Genomic DNA, 20,066 nt, shown 5'->3' with positions numbered 1-20,066 from the left:
ACATCCAACTCAGTCAGCAGGGGCCTCTGCCCTAGTCCCTCAGACACACAAGCGAGTGCCACATTAACACGGGCTTCCGGAATAGAGAGGCAGAGAGAAGAGAATGCTGGGGGCCTCCACACCAGCATGGAGGTGACCAGCATCGCCTCTGCTCGTAACTCGGCCATAACCCATCTGGTGACTCCACCCATCCATGAGAGGGACAGAGGCTGAGTCTTCTGTGCATCCAGGAGAAGAACCGGCTGTCAGTGGCAACATTAACAACTACCACACCCAGCAGCCGGACTCTGAGGCTTTGCAAAATACCTACTTTTTCCCTGTCAGCCCCTTGAGTCCAGACATTCCTTCACCTCCAGATGACACGCTCTGGGAGGCAACGGCAGGAATATGAGGCTTGGCTGGCTGGTGGATTGAACTGGGAGGCTTCCTGTCTCCAGGACGTTTGATCCATGGATGGATTCACTGCTGCTCCCTGCGTCTGCCATCCCTGGCACCTCCATCCCCGCCCGCCCCATACACACACACACAGCATAAAAACAAAATGGGGACCAAATATGTTGGTTTTTATTGAACTCGCTGGGCTCAAAGACAAAAAGAAAAAATGGGATCAGAGTCGGGTAGAGAGGTGGGATCAGAGCGCTGGAAAGGGATCCCCACATACATGCACAGGCCAGGAAGCCTGTCCCCGAGAACTGCAGTTAGAGGTCCAGGTAAGCTGGGCTGCTGAGGGCAAAGGGAACCACGTGTCAGGTCCACGCACACACCCTGTGTGCCCAGTTTCCAGGCTCTTCCAGAGAAGAAAGCTGGGTTGGTTGGTCTTAGGCTTGAGGAAAGGGAAAGCAAAAGGCATGGTGGGAGAAAGAGATTGGAGATGGGGGAGGACTAGGAAGGCAAGCTCAGAAACCCGAGCTGGCATCCCAATGGTAGGAGGCAGATCCCACAAGAGGCTGGAACAGGAGGCTGCCCAGAGTAGGCCAAAGGGCAAACGGTTCCTTCCCTTTGCAGAGCCGATTGTGCATTTGACTTTAGACAGCAGCTTCTCACCCTGGACACTGCTGGACTCATCCCTCCTAGCTCTGGCCCAGTTCATGTGATGCTGGAGCCATCGTGGCTGGAACAGTTCCCCACATGTGGAAAAGAAGGGTCAGGCTGGCTGAGAACAAAGGATGGAAGGGTCTGGAGGACCCTGAGAAGCTGCCCTCCTTGTGCTTGGACCTTCCTTTCTTTGGGGTCGTATGAGGAGGGGCTTAAATAGAGACGCTGTTCTCAATGAGGGGAGGGTCCAGGTAGATGTAGGGCAGCACCAGGCTCTGGTTCCGCTCCCGGATGTCCCTTGAGATCTGGGCCAGGCGGCTCTGGAAGGCTGCAATGCTCCGCCGCGGGGCCTCCTCTGTGAAGTGCTCATCTGGGTAGGTGCCCAGGGGCCTCTGGGGGAAAATCGGGTGAGAGGTCAGGATGATGCTCAGATTGGGATGGAGAATAATGAAGGATCCACGTGCAGACAAACGGAGTCAAGTTGGCATCTCAAACACGACCCAGCTGCAGCCGTTGTAAACACCCCTGGTTTGGAGACAAACCAGGACCCCAAACCACCATTCCGTGTAGCCTGACACTGAACAGCCCTCCAACACCCTAAGCCCACACAGTGTAGGGGACAGAATGTGACTAGGGAACCAGCCATCCTAAATTCAGGGCTCCCTCTGCTGGTAACCCTCTGTCTGTTACTCTGACTCTTTGAGACTCAGTTCCTGCATCTGAAAGTAAAGAATTTGAACTAGAAAATCTTTAAAGGTCCCTTCCAGTGCCTGATCCACTGCTCAAAGAACTAAAAGAACACAACCACATTCATCACACAACTGAGATCAACATAAACAGATTTCAGCAAATATACCTAAGAAAACACCTATTACCCTCGCAATTTCACAAAATTCAACCCCTGAAGACCCCAGAACCAACATCCTGGTTCTGAGGCATCTTCACAATCAACCAACATAATGGAACTTTTTCCAACACAATCACCATCACCATACACCATTACACTTTATAGCATGGCCAACCACAATCAAGAACTATCACAATGAACTTCAGTCAATGTAATCCTGTATACAGGACTGTCCCTCCCTCAGTTATCACATCACACAACCAGTTCACCATGACAATACATGGGCCCAGCCTCCTAGCCAGCACACTTCTCATCTAGTATAACCTTCATACAATGTAACTGATATATAGTAATACTGTTTAAAAAATTACTTTTCTTGTTTTATTGCATTGGCGAAGCCCTTCAGATCAGTATTAAGTAACAGCGGTAAGAGTGGACATTATTTTCTTGTCTCTGACTTTCATGAGTAAACCTCTATTGTTTGACCATAAATACTGTGTTTTCTTTTGTTTTCTGAAATATACTTTTTATTGTAATGTTTCCTTAAGGGGGTTTCATTTTACACTGAGTTTTTATTAGTAATGGATGTTCACATTTATCAAATGCCTTTTCAGCATATATGAGATGATTATATGGTATGCTTCTTTACTGACGTAAGGAATTATATCGCTAGATTTCATAAGGTTGAACCAACCTTTCATTCCTTTCATTCCATAAACTAGACTTTGTCATGGTATATTATTATTTTACTATTCACTATTGGCCTTCATTGGCTGATATACTTTTAGGATTATTACAGCTAAGTGGAACAAGTTTATAGTTTCATTTTCTTAGCAACAGCTAACACGTAAGCACATTACACAGACCATAACAACCACACAACATCCCTTGAGACAGGTGCTTTTCATTCCCACTTTACAGATAAGGAAATTGAGGCTTAGGAAGGACAAATTACTAAACTAATACATATCTAATGTCACAGAGTAAGTGTGGATCTAGGACTGGAGCCCTGTACATGAGACCCATCTTAACCCTTGTTAAGAGCACTGCCTTTGCCAGGTGGGGGTATCAGGGTTCTGTAATCCAGTGAAATGATATGCAAAGCTTCAACCTTTTTCTATGCTTTCAAGCAGTATGAGTGACTAGGGAATTACTTGTTCCTTGAAAGTTTTAAAGGATCAGATCTTTCACAACCTTTTATTACATTTATGTATGGTTTTCATCTCTTCTGGAGTTAAGTTTTGGTTGTTTATGTTTTCCTAGAAAATCATTCATTTCATGTAGATTTATAAATCTGCTCATGTAAGCCTCAGCAAGAGCGAGATCCCATTTCTACTAAAAAATAGAAAGAAATTAGCCAGACAACTAAAAATATATAGAAAAAAAAAATTAGCCAGGCATGGTGGCGCATGCCTGTAGTCCCAGCTACTTGGGAGGCTGAGGCAGGAGGATCACTCCCAGGAGTTTGAGGTTGCTGTGAGCTAGGCTGATGCCACGGCACTCTAGCCTGGGCAACAGAGTGAGACCCTGTCTCAGGAAAAAAAAAAAAAAATCTGCTTGTGTAAAACTATAAGCAGTATTTTCTTATGATTTTAAAAATCTTCTCTGTATTTGTGGCTGAATGCCTTTCCCATTTCTAATGTTGTGTGTTCCCTCTCTCTTTTTTTTCTTGATTAAAATGTCTAAAGCTTTACTTTATTTTTTTTCAAAGAACCAGTTTTAAGTCTTATTTACCAAATTGACATCTAATTTCTAAAACTATAGTGTAGTCACCAAAACAGCAGAACACAGAACTAGGACATCTGGATTCACAGCCTACTTACTGTCAATGTGATGTTGAGCAAGTTGCTTAATCTCTCTGAACCTCAGTTTTCTCCTCTGTAAAATGGAACTACCATTTATTGAACACATATGTCAGCACTGTACTAAGTATTTTAAATACAGCTACTTGTTTGATCTGTATTTTAAAATAGCATATGCAAAGAACCTGATTTAATGACTGAGACATGAGAGAGCCTCAGTAAGTGACAGCTGCCTTTATTACTGTCATTATAAGTTTCCAGGTCCGACTCTTACCGGATTACGAGGGGAGAGCCCCCACCCCCATCCTCTTGCCTACTCATCCCTCATCCCTCTGGGACCAGAAAGGGGCAGGACCCATGGACAAGTTCCTGCCCTTCCCAGGAAACATCTGCAATCTTTCTAACACCAAACAGAGTCAAACATGAGAAACGAGGATATTCACCTGCCAGAGAACTTGTGGATAAGACAAGTTGGGCAGGAGTATGACTGGTGGCGCAATGGAGATGATGGGAACGGTCACTAAAGGGTGGCTCCCCTGGCCTAAACTACAGATCTGCCTCCCCTCTGTCCTCCTGCCTCCAAAATCGTCCCTTCCATCCATTCACACAGCCACAGGAGCACCCTTGCCAGAACAAATTTACCCACGTCACCTCCAGCTTAAAATTCTTGAGAAGCTCCCGATTCTCCTCTGAACGACCCTGTACCGACAGACCCCCACCTGCCTCTTTACCCCGCTGCTTCAGTGCACTGAACCGTTTGTGACCCCACAAACACACCAGGGAACTCTCGCCTTCGCTCCTTGGTCCTGTCCTTCCCTCTGCCTAGAAACTAACTCTGCCACTCCTTTGTCTGCCAAACTCCTACTTGTCCCACAGGTTTCAGCTTAGATGTCACTTCCTCCAAGAAGCCTTCCTGGGTTCTCCCAGACCCAGTAAGGTTCCACAGGGCCCTGCTCTTACCTCTATCACTGGACTGTAAGCTCATAAGGACAAGGTTCACAGCTACATAGCAGTGTCTGGCACACCGTGGGTGTTTAATGGAGGAATTACTATACAAGTAATTTCTACAGAACTGTAGTGCCCTTTTCATTTACCTGTATGTCTCCTCAACTAGGCCACAGGCTTTTTGAAGGCAGGAAGGTCTCAACTTGACTTCATATGCCTGAGCCCAGTGCTACGCTGACACAGGGAAAGTACTCGAAAACTACTGAATGTTTGGATGAATGAGGGAGTAATTGATGGATGAAGGGTTGGATGAATGGATGGACAGACTGGTAAACTTGTGAATTGGATGAAAGTTGTGACCCAGCCACTAAACTAGTATCTGCTTCAACAGATGTCTTTTGGGGTCAGTTATCAACTGAAGAACCCAAAGCAGCTCAGCAGTGGGCATAAATCTTGGCAGTCTGTCCTCTGGAACCCTGGAACAGCCCTGGAACAGCCCTCTGACCCCTGGAACAGCCATTGCCACCTCCACTGCCCAGGCCCTGCAAAATCCTACCCCCTTCAACATCCCCCCCCAACACACCTGGTCCTTGGGCTCTTGGCTGACCAGCCAGAAGAGGAGAAGGTTGTTACAGGTGATGTTCACTTCCGGGAGGGTGTGTAGGTAACTCTTCAGAGTGGTGGTCCCTTTAGTCTGGGGTGGGGGCTGCCTCATGGAAGACGGAGCATTGGGCATCCAGGCTCCAAAGTCATGCTGTGGAGACCCCCACCCCAGCTGGGTCAGCTGGCCAGAGGGGGAGGACCAGCTTCCTTGTCCCTGCCCCCACCTCTACCATCCCAGGTCTTGCAGTTGGGAAGTGAGGGGATTGTGGGAAGGGAAGAGAGGAGGGGTAGAGGGTGGAAAGTCCCAGAAGTAGGGCAGGAGCCCAGCTCACTCCTTGTCACTCCCCGCCCAATGTTCCAGGACTGGGTGGAGTGAGTCACCCAGGACTCAGCGTGCAGGTAATCCTAGCAAAGGGCCTTGGGCTGGCACGCCACACGGAGAAACCTGATACTCCACCTGGCCAGGTTCTACCCATGACAGGAGCCCCTAAGTTCTACTCCCAAGGTAATGTCAACGTGAGTGGCCATTACAACTGTGGGCCCAGCCCCACCCAGGCATCACCTGAGACCGGGCCTTCACTCCACCCAGTAGCCACTCCAAGCCCAAGCCTAACCACAGACCCACCCCAACCCTGACCCACCCAAGCTCTCGACCTGAGCTCCAGCCCACTGCTAAGGCCCGCTGCCCCCAAGCCTACCCTCTGCAGCCTCACCTGCCCACTGTTGACAGCGGCGTGCTGGGCGGAGCAGTTGAAGATGATTGCAGTGAGGAACTTCACCAGCTCACCTGGGGTGCACAGCCTGCTTGGGAAGCCTGGGTGTGGGGAGGAGGAGAAGAGGGTACAGATGGATTCCGAGGGGCAGCTCAGGGCTGGGCTCACCACAGCGGGAAAATGAGGACGTAAGGGCTGAACATTTGGTCACGACTCTCTTAAGACTAAGATTAGGGTTGAGCTAAAGCTAGGGATGAACATCACCAAGGTCTGTGGTCTCTGAAGGGGGAGAAGGATAGGAGGTGGGAGCTGGGATCGGGCCAGGAGATGCCTGGCAGGTGGGTGCTGTGACGAAGCCAGGTTCAAGCCAAGCACCATGCTGCCTTTCCCTGACCTCCAGGGCACTCCAGTCTGCAGCCCATATTAGCACTTAATGATTTAATTCTACCCAGTTCACCAAGATGTGTCTGTCCAAGCACCCAGTAGCAGACCATCCTCTTCTGGGCTTAGCGGCAGAGATAGAGGACCACAGAGATTGGCGTGACGGAAGTAAAAGGGAGCACCCAAGGCCAGCGCTTGGCTCTTTGAGGATGGGCAAGTAGGACAGAAACGGGCACCTGGGCCACAGTGGCTGTGGGGACCTCCTACAGGACAAGAAGGGCCTGCTCGAGCTGAAGGGTGGGTGAGCCTTGAATGGGAAAAGGTGAGAGAGGACAGCATTCTCAGGCTGCAGGCAGAAGAGCTCCCAGGCTCAGTCCTCGTTCTTCTTCCCTCCGTACCTCACCGACATCATCCAAGCCCACGGCTTTAACCACCTCCCACTGCCGACAACTCCCAAATTCACGTCTCTGGCTGTGCCTGGCTCAGCAGCGGGCATGAACCTGCAGCTGCTTCCCTGACGTGTCCACCTGAGTGTCTACGAGACACCTCAAGCTGAACATCTGCAAGACCAACTGCTCCGCTCGCTACCCCACCCTGTAGGGGTTCCGCTTCAGCGCTCTTAATCCGGTTCAGGTCAAAATCAGCGCACTCCGCCTCTTTTTACCTAGTCCCGCGCGCGTATCAGCACGGGAGACTTCCAGAAGCCAGTCTCTCCTCACTACCTCACCCTCCACCACCACCCAGCCTCCACCACCTCCCTCCTGGATGAATCCTGCCGTTTCCACCCTTGTGCCTTACGGCCTGCTCTTGACATGACAGCCACAGCGATCCCTTACAGTCATAAATCAGATTATGTCATCCTTCGCTAAAAACCTCTAAGGGCTTCCCATCTCACTCGCCTCACCATGGCCCCATGTGATCCGGCTCCAGCTCCTTCTCTGAATTCATTACTTCTGGACTTTTCACCGTCTCACTTACTCCGCTCCAGCCACACAGGCCTTCCTGGTGCTCCGCTCAGACCTCAGGGCCTCTGCTCGCACTCGGCCTCCACCTCCCCCTGCTCCTCTTACCCAGTCACCCGCACAGCTCGCTCCGCGCTTCCTTCAGTCCCTACTCAAGCAGCGGCTCCTCAGGGAGGCCTCCCAGCCACCTATCTGAAATACCTCCCTACCTCAACTCGCCACAGCCCCATGCTGGGTCACTATTCTTCTTAGCATGCACAACCACCTGGCATGTTTGTTTGTTGGTTTTCTGTGTCCCCCCAAAAGAGTGCCAAGCTCCATGAAGGCCAGAATTTTTGTCTTTCTTGTTCACTGCTAAACCCCAGCACCAGAACAATACCTAACAAATACTAAGAGCCCAGGCCAGGCGCGGTGGCTCACGCCTGTAATCCTAGCACTCTGGGAGGCCGAGGCGGGCGGATTGTTTGAGCTCAGGAGTTTGAGGTTGCTGTGAGCTAGGCTGACGCCACGGCACTAACTCTAGCCCAGGCAAAAGAGTGAGACTCTGTCTCAAAAAAAAAAAACAAACTAAGAGCCCTGTGATTATTGGTTGAATGAAGCAAATGCAGGAGAGGCTAAGAGGCCAGAGTGGGAAGGCATGGGGCATAAGCAAGGTGAGGGGACAAGGAGGGGACCTAATCGGAGGTGAGGCTGCAGCAGAGCACAAGGTCACGTGGTCTCTGGGCAGCATTTCAGAGGATTAGCAGGGTGGCAGCCCTGCAGGCTTGACAGGCAAGCAACAAGAGGCTGTGAGGTGTGGGACTGGTGGAGAAGCAGCTGCCACCATGCAGGAGCACTGTGAGGAGGACTGGGACTAGGGTGGTGACAATCGGAAATGATAGGGACAACAGGAATTAGCCACCCAACTGGATGTAAGAAGACAAAGAGGGAATGTGAGTCAAAGAGGGCTCAAGGTTTGGAGTCAGGCTGACTGGAGAGAGGCTGATGCAATAGGACAGAGAGGTTGTGAGAAGGGCCAGGCATCGGCTAGGAGTGTGTGGGAATTTTCTGAATGTCCTGTTTGTGGCTGACTGTCTAACCTTGGAGGCTGGGAATAAAAAAGTAAAGCAGGAGTCAGACTATCTATGGGGATTTTTCTGTAGTTCATAGTGTTTGTTTTTTTCCCTTGGAATATGGAAGCTGAAATCAGACTGACTGAGGTTAATGAGTATGTTTAGCCGTTAAATACTGTATACGAATCTAGAGTGAGCTTGTATTGGTTAAAAGAGCTGTTGTCAACCAGAGGAATGTTCTGATATCTTAAAACAGACACAAGTTTGATGAAGTAAGATAGGAGAAGGGAATCAAGGTGAACCAATAGTAATTAGATCCACCTCTGGGTCTTAAATAGGAAACAGACACCCTCAAATATGAAACAGCTGCCCGAGGGGAGCGGATCAGGAATGCTCATGATGAACAGTAGGCTTGCAAAACACAGGGAAGGGTCACCCTTTAGAAAATCCAAAAGAGATCTGGCTGTCACCACCTTAACCCATATATCAGTCTCGGCATCACTAATAGCGAGACAACCTGATATAATGTGCATCCCAATATGATGCAATGCAGAGGACACAGCATTCTTGGCAAAAATGTCTAACCTTCAGATATTACTTCCGGTTTACAAAAATCACAGGAGATAGAGGAATGAGATGAATGACAGCATGGGGAAGCAATGAAATAAATTCAGAAGGTGAGATATTCTGCGGAACAACTAGTCTGGGCTCCTCAATAAGTCTATATCATGTGATTTTAGAAAGCAGAGGAGAGAGGGGCTGTTCTAAATTAAGAAGACTTTCAAGTCAAAACCGAAAAAATTCACCATGCGTCCTTGATCAGCTCCTGAATCAACAGGACCAGCTGGGGGGAAATGGGACAAGTGGAGAAATTTGAATGTGGACTAGATATGAGGGTGACATTGGAGATTATTGCCAGTTTTGTTCAGTGTGATAACAGTGTTGCGATTGTGTAGAAAAATGTCAGTTTTTAAGATGCATGTTGGTGGACTGAAATACGATGACTGTAATTTACTTTAAAAGATTTCAGCAATAAATGAAAACAACAGATTAATCAAATAAGGCAAAATGTTGGCAATAGTTGAATCTGGTGGTAGGTGTTCAGTGTACTCTCTACTTTTCTGATGTTTGAAAACTTTTATTTAAAAAGAAAATCTTCCAAGCCTATTACAGGTAGGGCTACAATACATACTTATTCTATTTGGAGGTGACCTGAGACCCTCTCTCCTCCCTGGATCTCCCCAGAGAGGAACCCCTCTGGGTGGCCTCCAGAAGCACTAAGTTAGCTGAAAGCCATCTCTCTGCTGAGAGAAATCCCAGGCCAGGGCTGGGGAAACTGGAGGATGGACATTTGTGCCACTTTGAGCTTTTCCTTTTTTTCTACTACACCCAGATATAGAGGGCCCTTTGATGTTTTTGAGTGCCTGGAATACAGACTGCATAATATAGTGGCACTAGGTGAGTAGGCAACAAAGTAGCAAGAGGGTATGTAACCTGGGCAAGGCCAGATGTCATTCTATAGAGGGACAACATAGACTCTCCATGTGCTGGTCTTAAGGGCGACAACAAGATGCCAAAAAGAATAGTCCTTCAGGGAGTGGATGCTTGGGGGATTTCTAAGCCTGGGAATCAGCTACAGAGGAGAAACAGGGGAAAAAGGCTAATTCCATTAGGGAAGGGTAGAGAGAGGAGTCAGAGACCCAGGACAAGCCAGCAGCTGGGATGGGGAGATGGCTGGGACTCAGGAAGAAGTGGGAAGGTCAGAAGAACACATCCTCCCTGGAGCTAAGGAAGACTTTAAAGAAAGGAGCGTGGTCTGGGACATCTGCTGGGCACTGAAGTTAAGGAGCCTTGGCCTAAGAGGGGGCCCTGGTGTTGGTGGGTCTCAGAGGCCTCTAAGGTAGTGCCAGAGAGAGGGGAGAGTTAAGGTTAGAAGACAAGTGTAAATGAGGACTCAGATAGCAGCAAGACCAACTCGCTCCATGAAGAGGTTTGCAGACAAAGGAAGAGAGGTGGGTGGCTTGAAGGGCCACCTGGCAGAACAGGCACATGAGGGTATGAGAGAAGGAGCTAGAATCCTTTGAAGTCAGAGATAGCTCCTACTGCATGAGGCTGTGCATGGAGAGCCCAGTGAGCTGAAGTGAATGGATAGGCTCTTATTTAGGTCAAGGGACAAGAGGGCACAGAGCAGTGGTAGAAACCAAGGGCTTTGGAGACAACGGGAGCTGGCACTGAATCCTGTCTCTGCCACCTGCCCTGTGCCTATTTCCTCATCTGCTAAGTGGGGACAATAATGTATGTACTTCAAAGGCTGGTCAATAAATAGGAACTGATTAATGGGGGATGGGGGACAGGATGAGAGCTTATGGGGGAGGTGGGATGGATGGGGAATACCTGAGCTCTCCCGGCCCAGAAACGCCTGATCAAAAATCTCGCCGACCCAGGCCTGCAGCTCTGAGTCCCGCTGCACCAAGGCCTCGCTGGGATAATAGTAGCCCACGATTTCTGAGACAAAGCTGCAGGAAAGAGAGGCTGATGTCACTGGAATAACCTTGGGCTCAGGCCTCGCCAGAAAACCAAGGCCCACACCACTCAGGCTGGGGAGAGGCAGACGTCCCCAGATGCTCAGAGTCCACTAAGCATCCACAAGGGTTCAGTGGGGACCCCTGGATCCAATTGGAGCCTGAGTGCCCAGGCCTCCCCTTAGCCCCACTGCTGAGTCATGGGTGCTCTGTGCCTCCTTCCTGCACAGGGGCCTTGGGGAGGAGAGTCTGGCTCATGCTGTCTCCCCAGCCCCTACTCAGCACCCAGGAGGAAGGAAGACCTGCCTGTCTGGAGCCCCTGCCCATGCTTAGCTGGTGCACCAGCCCTGGCACCCTGACTCTTCCAGACACGCCTTCTTTCCCTCCCTCCACTGCATTCACACACCCCAGTCCCTCTCTAGACCACAGCTACCTGCCATTTCACAGGGGACCCCAAACCCAATTCATAGCCTTGAGAATTCTCTATGCTGGGGTCGGAAAACACCTGGAATTCCCACCCCCAAACGCCCCAGCCGGCAGGAGCACGGGGCCCACACTGCCCCAGCTCAGGAGGCCCTGTGGGGCTGGAGTGGCTGCAGGGTCCGTCTCACACCTCTCAATGGCTGCCCAGATCTTGAGGCCGTCGTCTCGGTAGTGGTAGTTGGGGATGGCCAGGACACCGCGGGCCCGCAGGCTGTCCGGAAGGCAGAAATTGGTGTAGGTGAAGTGGGCCAGACCCGTTCTCATGAGGTAGAGGAGGCCTTGCCTCCCGATGGACGTGACCTGAGGACACAGCACAGCTCGGCTCCCGGGCTAGCCCAACCCCCAACCCAGCGTCTGGGGAGAGGTGGGGCTAGAGACTCGGCCCAGGGAGGGGTTTACTCGGTTAATCAAGCAGTCCGTGACCACGGATCAAACACCCATAGGGACCTGCCTGACTCGGGCTGTGCAGGTTGCGGCCCTATTACGTGCACAGGAGGCGATCCTTCGGTATTGGGTAATTAAAAGAATGAACTGAAAGCCGGAGAGGCAGGAGCCTGGCTGGGCCCAGGGTCAGCTGAGAGTAGCGCTGAGGCTGGGGATGCCCCGCCTGTGGAACCGTGGCCTGAGGGAGTGAGACCCGCGGGTGGGACCGGCGGGCGGGGGCGGGGCCGGGGCAAACCGGAGACTGGCGGAGAGGGGCGGGACTTGTGGCTCGGGCTTGGGCGCGGAACAGGGCAGGTGGGCGGGGCCTCGGGGACCTCTCGGGGAGGCTGCACCTTGTCCACGAGGCCCTCAGGGTTGAGCAGCGTGGCCCTTGCGATGGTGTTCACCTGCAGTGTGTAGCGAGTGTGGGGGAGCAGGAGCTGCGAGCGGAGCGAGGTCACGTGAGCCGAAGATTAGGGCAGGAGGCCCAGATCCCGCTCCCTTTGGTCCCGGCCCGGGGTCGCACAGACCTTGTAGATAGGATGGCAGAGCGGCAGCTGACGCAACGTGGCCATGGCGAAGGCCTCGCACAGCAAGTGCGTGCACAAAAAGTGCGTGTTGTTCTCGTGCACCAGGAACTCAGAGTTGCGCACCCACGTCTTGGCCAGCAGCCAGTCCCATTCGGAGTCAGTGGGCAGAAAGATGGGGCTGTCGGGCCCCGGGGTCTGACTGAGCTGCGTGCGAGAGTAATCAGAGGGTGGGGCTCAAGACTGTGTGTTCCCTGAGGACCCCCACCTCCGAAGCCCCGCCCCCGGGCTCACCTGGATGGCCAAGGGCAACAGCGCCCCCTGGGGGCTGAGCCACAACAGGCAGAGCGGGGCGGCCACGTACTGGGGGCGACCGTTTAGGCAATGCGTGGGGGCCTCCGCCAGGACCCAGTAGTCCGCTAGGAAGATGTTCCCCCTCTGGAAAAGGTGCACAGAGACTTAGAGTGCCATCTCAACCCGTGCTCCGCTTCCGTCTCTGTTCTCTGCTCACTTCTACCTCAGGGAGGAGCTAAGGTCCCGTGTTCCTGCCTCCCAAATTCTTGGTGCCTGCCCTAATGGCCAACGTTGGGTACCCCGCCCTTCCCAGAATGTCCGGAATGAGGTCCAACTGAGTCCCTGGTTGTGCAACCTCTCACCTGGCCTCTCGGCCACCGTCCTCTCCTCCTCCCCTAATTCCTGGACCTTCCTACTCTCTCAGCTCAGGTGGAATCCCCTTGGAGATCCGATCTGCCTGCATCCAACACAGCAAAATCAACATACGATGAGAATTAACCAACCACAGCTCTAGCCTTCTGGAGAATGCCTGAGGGCTTGGCTGCCCCAGAGAGCCCGGGTCATCATCTACCCCCCACACCCTCAGAGCTCCTCCTCCTCTTGATTGTCCTGCTATATCTGGTGGCCCTGCCATTGGCCTGTCCTAAAGAAGCCTTCTTTGGGCCTCAGCACCTAAGACCTTGTAGGCCCCAAAACAGGGTCAAGGCCTTCTCCCAACTGTCCCTGCAGCTGCTCTGCTCATTCACACCCCTCCACCAGGCCCATCTCAGGCCACAAAGCCTCCCAAGCCCCAAGTGGCCCTCATCAATATCTGCTCTACTTAAAGGTACAGGACCAGGGCTGCCCGAAGGATGAGGCCCACAGTCATGACGCAGGCCAGGCCATTCCCTCTTACCCTCCACACGCACCCCTTGTCCACAATGGCAACCCCACCAATCAGCCCCACTGCTAAGGTCCTCACCTACCTCTAGCTCTGTCTGCAGGCAGGTGCCTGGTCCCAGCAAGGGGGCTACCATGTCATTGGTGACAGGCAGTTTGCTGGGCAAGCTGGAGAGGCGATGGAGCATGACGGGATTGACACCATTCAGGTACTGGTACCCAAAGAAGTGGTCCTCACACCAGTGCTCTGTGACATACTCTAGGGGGCAAAAGATGGGACCAGTTGGTCTAAAAACTACTTCCGTAGGTCCTGGTCCTGCCAAGCCCTTTGCTCATCACCATTAGGTGTTCCTCCCAGCAAACCTAGGAGGTAGGTATAATTACATCTTCAATTTAATACTGCACAGTGAGGGTCAGAGAGATGGAATGACTTGCCCTGTCGAGTGGCAGAGCAGGGATTCAAACCTAAGCTGCTCTAGCCCGAAAGCCTGGAACCCACAGTTGTAGGACTAGGGGAAGAGAGAGTCATGTGTCCCCTGATCAGGATTAGCATCATCTAAATGACTGTGACTCTCTTCCAGGCAAGCAGAGTGTCTCTGTTCTCACTCCCCGCTTCTTGTGGTCTCTTCAGAAGAGGTGGCTTGGTCCCAGAGGGGAAACTGGGAGATGCCACCAGTGAAACCAGGAGCGCCTCCTGCCCAAATCCAGCAGTCTCCCTGTGGGCACTGGGAGCAGGCCTTTACCAGGCAAGGTAAAGGACAGACATCTTCTGCCTGGCTCCACACACCTATAGTGAAGGTCTTGTGGCACCAAAAGATGTTCCGAATGTCATCCAGCTTCTTCCAGGAGCCCTTGCGGTCTAGCAGCCCTCGAAGCTTCATGCCCAAGGACCTGAGGGGGGAGGGAAGGAGGGGAAGGAGAGGGCGGGGTCTGGCAACTGTTGGGAGCCACTGTGCCCTCAGCCTGCAGGGTCAGTCCCCAGAGTAGAGGTGCCTGACAGTCCACAGAGAAAAAGTCTAGTGCCCAGTTGAGGCTCTGCAGCCTGGGGGGACTCTGGTTCAAATATAGCCATCCCTGGGAGGGATAATCACACATGTGGACAAAGGTGGCACATGTGGCCTTATGATGCAGACAAGTCATCTTCACTGGTGCTTTGGCCTTCTTTCTCCAAGCTTCCATCTTGTCACATTCCCCTCTGCCTGCAGAACAAAGCCCCACCTGCCAAGCCTGGCTAGCCCGTGAAGCTCCCCACCAGCTGGTTCCTACCAGCCTTTCCAGGTTTTTCTCCCACCCTGGGCACTAGGCAAGGCCAACCAAGACTGCTCACCAAACATAACCAGAGACATACTTTGTACCCTGGACTGGTATAAGTGGGGTTGGCAAGCTGAAGGATGTACACTTTTCACTTCTGTGGATGTCTATACTGTCTGAATTTTTTACAGTGAGTATTAATATTTTTAGAGATAGGGTCTTGCTCTGTCACCCAGGCTGGAATGCAGTGGTACCATCATAGCTCACTGTAACTTTGAACTCCTGGACTCAAGCGATGCTCCCACTTCAGCATCCTGAGTAGCTAGGACTACAGGTGCACGCCACCATGCTTAGCTAATTTTTTAATAATTTTTTTTTGTAGAGGCAGGGGTCTTGCTATGTTGTCCATGCTGGCCTCAAATTCCTGGCCTCAAAAGATCCTTCTTCCTTGGCCTCCTGGAGCGCTAGGATTACAGGCATGAGTGACTGCACCTGGCCTATTATTGCTATTTTTAAGAGATGGGGTCTGGCAATGTTGCTCAGGCTTGGGAGCAGTGGCTATTCACAGGTGAGATCATAGCTTACTGCAGCCTGGAACTCCTGGGCTCAAGCAGTCCTCTCCTCTCAGCCTCCTGAGTACCTGGGACTATAGGCATATGCCACCATGCCTGGCAGCATTATTTTATAATAAGGAAAAAAAATGCTTGAAATTAAATTGGCTTTCCACTTCCAGGGCTTCATTTAAGCTGCCTCTCCTAGAAAGCCATCTCCTATGTCTCCACCTACTGTAAAATCTATGTGTTCCTCTAGGCACATCTCAGAAGCAAATTCCTTTGTGAAGCATTGCTTGATCTCCTCCAAAACTCATGTCTTGGATCTTTCAAAAAACACTCATCAATCCCTGCATTACACTGTAAACCCAGTGGGTGCACATCATCCGCCATTATACTATGAGCTCTGACATACCCAGTCCATAACAAGCACTCACTAGGTGGGCTGAATCAAAGGAAAGGGAATGGAACATACAACAGTTAGGTCTGTGGCAATCAGTCATTCGGGTAGGATGTGTAAAGATGCTGATGTGCCCTGAAGAGTGTGGGCATGAGGAAAGGCAGGGTGGCAAGGGGGGATTAATGAACCGACAGGTCCAGGGACAATGTCACCTGTGCTCAGGGAGGGGGGACTCGGGTCAGGGAGGGGGAGACTGCGGTCAGGGAAGGGGGACTGGGGTCAGGGAGGAGGGCCTGGAGGGAGGGAGGGAGGGAACACTGGGGGCAGGGAGCAGGGACTGGGCTTCGGGAGGAGGATTGAGGGCAGAGACATGCACAGGGCATCAAAGGGGCAGGGGGACGTGAGAGGGAGTGCAGAGAAGACAATGGCCTCACGCAGGGATGGCATTGAGGAGCAGTGAGGTCGTCTTGGTGACTGAGTATCGAATATTGGGCTCCATGTGCAGCAGGGAAGGGATGTCAATCTTCATGGGAAAGCCAGGCAGGTACCGATTCCCACTGCTGGGGGTGGGGGAATAGGACAGGAACCAGTCAGTGGGCCCTGAAGTCCACTCCCCTTAATACTTACCTCTGTCCTGCCCTCAGAGTCCCCAGGTCTCCTCTCCCTCCTGGCTCCTCCCCTGCCCTCTCTGCTCCCGACCTGAAGTGACCTCCTCACTCTTGTCCTCTCTGCCAGACTCCTCAGGGCCATCCCTCATCTACTCTCCCCCAACTCTTGAATGAAACTGCACTCTTTACAGACCCTGACCCCTCCTTCCAGGCTGCTAGGGGCCCATCTTCCCAACAGACCCTCCACTTCACCCCCTCCACCTCCCTCCCAAGCCTCAGTCCTCACCTATCGCCCTGGTCTGCACGAGGTGGCATCTTGGTCAAGGCAAACTTCTTGTCTGACTCCATCTCCTCAAAGCTGCTGACATCCACCATGCGGGGGAAGCCAGGAGCATAGATCTTCCAGCTTCCAAGGGAAAGAGGTCAGAGGTGGCACGTCAAGCTTGGGATAAACAGAAGTCTTAGCTTTTAAAGACATGACTTCAGATGAAAACTCCAGAAACCACCCACTTTCAGGACAGGAGACAAAGCACTGGAATTTTCTCCATGAAGGCACTGGGCTACAGATCAGGGTAGCATTTGAGGATGACATTAGTGTCCATACTGGTTTAGAGATGGGTTTGTGTAGAGATTAAGATCGTGGCAGGTTTGGGAGAGTGAGAATGGACTGAAATTGCTGAGTACCAGGGTCATTGCTGGTAACGGGATCTGGATTTCACCAGGGAATGTTGGGGGGTGAGTATGAATTCACTGATGATATTGGGGCGATTGTTAATACTGGTATTCTGGGTTCAGACTCAGGGTCATTGTTAAAGTGAGATTAGGTTTAAATGAGAGTCCTGATTGGAGTTGGGATCCCAAGGTTGGAACTAGGTTAGAGTTAGGAACAATCCGATGGAGGCTGAGGTCAGAATAAAGGTGGGGGAAGAAGCCAGATCAGGCCACCCTCACCGGTAGCATTCTTGTCGGGCCCGGAGCTCCCGATTCCTGTGATCCAGGAGGAGGGGGAGGGAATCCTGACAAATGGTTCTTGCTGTGGGGAATGAAAATTACTCTTGGCATAAGCTTCTTTTCAAACAACACCTTTTGCAAACCTTGTCTGAAGCCCCCAATCCCTGAGCCCAATCCCACAGCCACATCCATGTGAATCACATGAGGGCAGCCCCGTGTTCTTTTCTTTCACCAGGAGAAGGGTTTTGAGACAACCTGATAACAATCTTCCTAATTGTTTGCATGTTTGTCTCCTCTCCAGACTATATGCTCCTCAAGGGCAGAAGTCATGCCATGTTCATTTTTTGTATTCCCACGTCTAGCATGGAGCCTGGCATCATCCACATCAGGAGCACTTGACAAATGACTGATAAGCAAGTATATTTTGTGACGCTATGGATGGATGTGCCATAGTAATGGATGGGAGTTCACGGTGACGTCTGTGAAGAGCTCACTGCGGGCTGTGGAGTAATGTTCACTGGCCTCACCTTGACCTAGAATATCCATCTCTCATCCCTGAGACTCATCTCAACACTCAGAACGGCCCTAGGATTGCTTCTCTGGGTCAGACAGTGCTGGTGGCTGCAAGCAGTCAAGCTCAGAGTCTTTGAAAGGTCCCACAGATTCCACAAGGGACCCTAACAGTGCCTCACAGGGACTTCACCCACACTGGAAAAACTAGCAGTAGAGGACAGGGCCTCTCTGGCCACATTCTCTAAACATTCAGGGCTTCTTCACCTGTTGGAGTTTAATTACTCAGCTGAGAGGTTAATGACTCTTTGGGCTCCAGAGGAATTCACTCTGGGGCAGTGCAGAGGGAGACTGTGGAAAGCCATCTGCTTGTGTGTGTGAGAGAGACAGTGCATATCTACGTGAGTGCGCGTGTCTGTGTGTCTCCAGAGGAGTAAATACTGCCTAGAAGGCCCTTGCATTTTCAAGGCTTGAGAGGCTAACTTTTTTCAGAAAGCATCTACTTGAGAGCCCAGAGTTCCCAACCCCAATCCTATTTCCTGCACCCTGGGCTCTGTGAAATCCCACCCCTAATCCCAAAAGATGCCTTCTGCAGGACAGTTGAGCCCTCGCCTGTGGCCCACCTGTTCCGGGCCTCAGCTCCATTGTGCAGTGGCCTTCAATCCACTGATAGCAGGGGAAGTGGGAAACGGTACCATCCGGGGCAGTGACACAGATGCGGCTGCAGTACCAGGAGTCCTTGCGGAAGAAAGCGTAGCGCTCCTTGTGTACACGCAGCAACAAGAGCTCGCCCAACTCTGCTGAGCAGCGCACCTTGTACTTCTGTACCTGAGGGGGCCGAGGCAGCAAGCAGGTGAGAGGTAGGGAACCACCAAGACCGTCCTTGCACCTTGCAGTGTGTGTCTACACCTATGCCTGCTGCTAACCACGGGGTGCCTTTGTATGAATTAGAAAAAGGCAAGCCCTTCATCCAGGCAGAAGCAGGCACCGCGCATGGTATACGAGCAGAGTGGGCGCTAGTGGGTTTCACTAGCCTCCTTGGGCATTGGGGAACCCTTGTGTAGCCCACCAGCAAACAGTCCTGGGAGCTGATGAAGGCAGGCATGTCCCCTCCAGAGAAAAGGATACCCAGGCTCCAATGGCCACCATCAACTATAGGAAGAGCTGGAAAGCCAGAGGACATCGCCCAACTCCCTGCTCAGTGCTCTCTGAGGATGAGTTTCAGGGACCACAAAAGGGACCGTGACGAGGTCAGAGCCAGCATCCTGATTTGATGAGTCCAGAAGGAGTGCTCCTCCTCTCCTTCAGGGTCCCCTGCAGGCAGACCCTGCCTCTCAGGGTCGCGCTTCCCTCTCTCCTTTTTACTCACCGATCCAGCGGTGAAGTCCCTGCCAATTCGATCCAGCCGCTGCTTGGGGCTCTCACCACACGTGCCCACCAGCGTGACGGAGATGTTGTCCAGTGTGCCGGCCATCAGGTAGGGACCAGTGGTCACACACAGGCGGTACACTGCCATGATGAAAGGGAAGGAGGATGCCCCCGGCAAAACTGGCCACAGCAGCAGCCGGCCGGGAGGAGGGGAGCGGCAGGTCCGGCAGGGCTGGACTTGGACGGGGGCGGCCTAGGGGGTTGGGGGCAGCGTGGGCCTGAGAAAGGGCCCAGCTCTCTCCAGGGTGCTTCTGGGCTGTCTCCGAAGCTCTTCGCTGGAGGCTCGAGCTCCCTCTCCCCGCCCACAGTTTGCACTCCAATACTTGTTTGCCTGCCTCTAGCACAGCCGGTCCCTCTGGCTGACTCACCCAGTTGGATATCGGGAGCCTGGGTCCCGCTGGGGAGGGAGGGACTAGATGCTGAGATGGAGACAGGGAGGATAATTATACAGTGTCCCTGTATAATTGGGACACTGATCTTCACCTGGTCAGGGGCCTGACTGATGCTCTGGGACCCTTGTCCGCCCACTCCCCAACTTCCCCCCAAGACCCTTTTCTCCTTTCTCCCAGCCAGAACTGAGCGCGAGGCACCTGCATTCCTACACGTGAATCATCCGTGTGAATCACTATGCATAGGTGAGCCGCACTTGACTACAAATCTCGAACACGCATTCCAGCACCCGGCAGGTGGTCAGGAACACCTGTCCTGTCACCCATACGCCCATCTCCCCCAGGCCCGGCCCTCTCTGTCCCCGGCCTTGGGCACGCCCGACCTCAGTCTCTCCCTTGGAATAGGGCCGGCCAGGAAACCGAAGTGGAGTCCGGGCGCACAGCGTCTGAAAGCCCCCTGTGGCATTCTTTCCACTCCAGGCCCTCCCTGGGCCTGCGGGCGATAGGCGG

General features: G+C 52.3%; 1 protein-coding gene across 2 annotated transcripts; it reads right to left on the bottom strand.

Annotated features, from left to right (window-relative positions):
* Positions 1-998: 998 nt before the first annotated feature.
* ALOXE3 (arachidonate lipoxygenase 3) lies at positions 999-20,056 on the bottom strand. Of its 2 annotated transcripts, none has more exons than XM_012655630.1 (16): positions 19,940-20,056; positions 19,109-19,564; positions 18,363-18,567; positions 17,230-17,311; positions 16,565-16,684; positions 16,105-16,230; positions 14,256-14,359; positions 13,555-13,727; positions 12,590-12,733; positions 12,299-12,502; positions 12,122-12,208; positions 11,476-11,645; positions 10,735-10,856; positions 5,946-6,046; positions 5,213-5,383; positions 999-1,427 (listed from the first exon to the last, which is right to left on the bottom strand). In XM_012655630.1, exons 2-16 carry the CDS (start codon positions 19,253-19,255, stop codon positions 1,248-1,250), a joined length of 2,136 nt encoding a protein of 711 aa, XP_012511084.1. In that variant the 5' UTR covers positions 19,256-19,564; positions 19,940-20,056; the 3' UTR covers positions 999-1,247. The 2 variants fall into 2 exon arrangements, with proteins under 2 accessions (XP_012511084.1, XP_012511085.1); XM_012655631.1 differs by lacking the exon at positions 19,940-20,056 and adding an exon at positions 19,758-19,778 and having other exon boundaries at positions 1,016-1,427.
* Positions 20,057-20,066: the final 10 nt, after the last annotated feature.

This window comes from Propithecus coquereli, unplaced genomic scaffold (assembly GCF_000956105.1).
Source record: "Propithecus coquereli isolate 6110/MARCELLA unplaced genomic scaffold, Pcoq_1.0 Scaffold482, whole genome shotgun sequence".
NCBI lineage: Eukaryota > Metazoa > Chordata > Mammalia > Primates > Indriidae > Propithecus > Propithecus coquereli.
This window is presented reverse-complemented; position numbering and strand designations above follow the sequence as displayed.